This window comes from Cucurbita moschata, unplaced genomic scaffold, assembly GCF_002738365.1.
Source record: "Cucurbita moschata cultivar Rifu unplaced genomic scaffold, Cmos_1.0 Cmo_Scf00010, whole genome shotgun sequence".
NCBI lineage: Eukaryota > Viridiplantae > Streptophyta > Magnoliopsida > Cucurbitales > Cucurbitaceae > Cucurbita > Cucurbita moschata.
Genome location: NW_019268526.1, coordinates 3,681,678 through 3,684,890, shown reverse-complemented (window position 1 = coordinate 3,684,890; position 3,213 = coordinate 3,681,678). Strand labels below are relative to the sequence as shown.

The 3,213-nt window shown below is 39.5% G+C and overlaps 1 protein-coding gene, 1 long non-coding RNA gene and 2 other non-coding genes across 4 annotated transcripts in view; 3 read left to right on the top strand and 1 right to left on the bottom strand.

Annotated features, from left to right (window-relative positions):
* Positions 1-1,668, top strand: part of LOC111448511 — a 3,563-nt gene extending 1,895 nt beyond the window's left edge. Inside the window, exon 2 of the mRNA XM_023088172.1 lies at positions 625-1,668. Within this exon, the coding sequence (XP_022943940.1) occupies positions 625-1,488 (864 nt within the window). The 3' untranslated portion in view covers positions 1,489-1,668. The remainder of the gene's footprint in view (positions 1-624) is intronic.
* LOC111448513 lies at positions 1,373-2,332 on the bottom strand. Its single transcript, XR_002711443.1, has 3 exons — positions 2,247-2,332; positions 1,874-2,135; positions 1,373-1,458 (listed from the first exon to the last, which is right to left on the bottom strand). It is a non-coding gene; the product is annotated as an uncharacterized LOC111448513 (long non-coding RNA).
* Positions 2,333-2,989: 657 nt separating this feature from the next.
* Positions 2,990-3,061, top strand: TRNAH-GUG. The gene has a single exon. It is a non-coding gene; the product is annotated as a tRNA-His (tRNA).
* Positions 3,062-3,139: 78 nt separating this feature from the next.
* Positions 3,140-3,211, top strand: TRNAH-GUG. Its single transcript has one exon. It is a non-coding gene; the product is annotated as a tRNA-His (tRNA).
* Positions 3,212-3,213: the final 2 nt, after the last annotated feature.

Sequence of the window (3,213 nt, the reverse complement as noted above, 5' to 3'; positions counted from 1 at the left end):
TTTTTTTTTTTTTTTTTTTTTTTTTTTTTTTTTTTTTTTATATTTGAGCATGTTTGGTTGCAAATGGAAAGGAATATGTCGGTATTGATGAGATAATTCTATATGTTATTCCAAGGCATTGATTTGTGAGAACCTAATTTTGCTGCACTATTTGACAATGAACGCCTTCTTCGCATTCAATAACCTCATCCTGATCCCCCAATAGTATATCCTTATTTTTTCGGGAAATGTAAACTCAAAAGTATTGTGTGAGATCTCATGTCAGTTAGTGAAGAGAACGAAACATTAAAAGTGTGGAAATCTTTCTTAATAGACGTGTTTTAAAAACCTTGAAGGAAAATCTAAAAAGAAAAGCTCAAAACAGATCATATCTACTAGTTATAGACTTGAGTTATTACAAGTTCCCAAAAGACGCGTTTTTTGAGAGAAAATCTACAAAAAAGAGCCCAAATATGACAACATCTGCTAATTGTAAGCTTGGACTGTCACAAGTTCCTAGTAAACGCGTTTTAAAACTTTGAGGGAAAACTTAGAACGAATATGGGAATGAATGATGATGAAGATTCTCTCTTTAGAACAATATTTTGTTCTGCTTATACTAACAAATCTAGTTTCAATTGGCAGAACGTGGAGGATTTGAAGCAGAAACTACTACAGACGACTATTGAACTTGAGTCACTAAAAATGGAAGCAAATGAGGAAAGTATAAAGAACAAAGAGAAAGTGAAGAGCTTACTTCTTCTCCTGCAGGCAGCCTATGAAGAACGAGACGAAGCAAGAGATCAGCTGCAGAAACTGATGAACAAGTTTATGCCCACTGCTGCAACTGAATTACCAGCTCTGCTTCATTTCCACCCTGAAAGCCCTCTCAACATACCCACCAAAGCAAATTCAAGCATCACAGAATCAAACAGTCTCTATGAGACTTATAATCACCACTCATATGGTTCTTCACCGGCCCATTCGTTCTTCGATGGAGTTTCATCGCCAGATTTCTCCACTCCAAACATGGCTGATTCAAGCAAAATAAGTTTTCTAGCTCAGCCCATGGCCACAGAGTACAATGCTGCCCCTCAGCCTCCACTGGACACTCCCAAAACAGAAAAGGCTGATCTGTTCTCTACTGTGATGGATAATCTCGTCAAGGGAAGAACATTGCCTCAGAAAGGCAATCTCCTGCAAGCTGTTACAGAAGCAGGTCCTTTACTTCAGACACTTCTCGTCGCCGGGCCGCTTCCCCAATGGTGTAATCCGCCGCCATTGCAAGCCTTCAAGATTCCCCCTCTTCTTGTCAATGGCTGCATAAACCCCCATTCAAAACCCAGCAGCCCTTCCCCAAAGCCACTGCATCCCCTTCTACACCCTGAAATGTCTCGTGGGTCTTCTCAAATTTGTTCATCTTCTGGTTCTTGCTTCAACAGTGCCTGGCTGATGGCTCCAAATGGTAACGCTCAGATTCTAGCAGCCAAGAGACAGAAAATTCAATGAGAACACCATTGTACAAATCAAGATCTGGAGTTGGCAGTGTAAAAAATGACTTGGTAGTTTTAATCACGGGATTTGAAGCTTTATTTACATCAAAATTAACTTCATCATCGACCCTTTCATCATGCTAATCAATCTATTTCCACAGCAGAAAGAATTGCAAGAAACAGCAATATTTAAGTATTTTAACTACCATTCAATGTGTTTGTTCGTTTTCTACTTGGATATCATCTAAATGCAATTTCAATCTGCTTTTTGACGGAGATATTCAGGTGCAAGATTCCCTATTCTTCTCAATTTATAGATCAACAGAATAATCATCGAATCCCTTCGATAACTTTTATCATCTTCAAATGCTTTTCTCTAATCTACGATTCTATATTCTTACATGCCATCGAGTCCGCCACCGCCGCCGCCGCCATCTCCGGTACCTGATTACTCGAGCTGGAGTCCATGGTCATTCTCGATCATCGCCATCGTTTGCATCGTCGTTCTACTGTTGAGCAACTACAGAATATTGAAACGATGGTGTCGTGTCCTTCATGGATTGTTTTGCGGTCGATCTGTTGTCCAATTCGATGAAAACCCTAACGATCCTTCTCCGGAAGTGCATGTCCATGGATTGGAGGCTTCGACGATTCGTTTGCTACCTATATCACAGTTCAAAAAGAACGAAGAAGCCGAATCAACGGCAAGCATCAATACAGAATGCGCTGTTTGTTTGGGCGAATTCGAAGAAGGCGAATTGATTAAAAACTTACCTAATTGCAATCATTCGTTTCATAGTTCTTGCATCGACGCCTGGCTCCGTAACCATTCGAGTTGCCCTCTCTGCAGATTGCACGTCTCGAATCTCTCAATCGATTGTCCTACGCCTGATTCTTCTTCAGCAATGCTGGAGACGCTCGGTAGGGAAGACGTTGAACGAGAAAGAGTATCGTATTATCAAACACTTCGTGCTCAAATTCTTCAGAATCCAGAATTGAGAAGAGATGCTTCAGTTCAAGGATCAGATCAACGAAACCGATGAACCAACGATTTGCAATCCGATTTGAAGCATTTGACAAAGGTTAATTCAATCGACGGAAGGCAACATTTTCGATGTAGCATAGAGAACGACGATTTTCCCTTCGAAATCATGATCCCAACTCATCCAATGAAATTGTGTTTATGAGCAACTCCATCATTGAAATTGTAGTTTGTTTCCCCAACATCAGATTTCATGTTCAGCAAGTGGAAGTTGATCAAATTCTATGATACAGAATACGGAGGGAAGATAATTGTCCCTCTTAGATTAAAACCTTATGTTTATTTGAAAAATTGGCTGGAAATTTAAATATTTCTTTAAGAGGTACGAAAATGATGAAAAAAAATTACCAGGAAACCTGATTAATTTTCGAAAAACAAAACAAAATGATTATCGGCCGAAGAACTTAGAAGGTGACTAAACATTTATTAATAATAAATTAGAATTATTAGGTAAAGTGCATGATTTATAAGCGAGGTGGCTGTAGTTTAGTGGTAAGAATTCCACGTTGTGGCCGTGGAGACCTGGGCTCGAATCCCAGCAGCCACATAAGTTATGTGTTTATCTTATAGCTAATTTTAACATTTATTACAATTAAAAAGATTTAATACATTTAATAGTAACCAAGTGGCTGTAGTTTAGTGGTGAGAATTCCACGTTGTGGCCGTGGAGACCTGGGCTCGAATCCCAGCAGCCACATG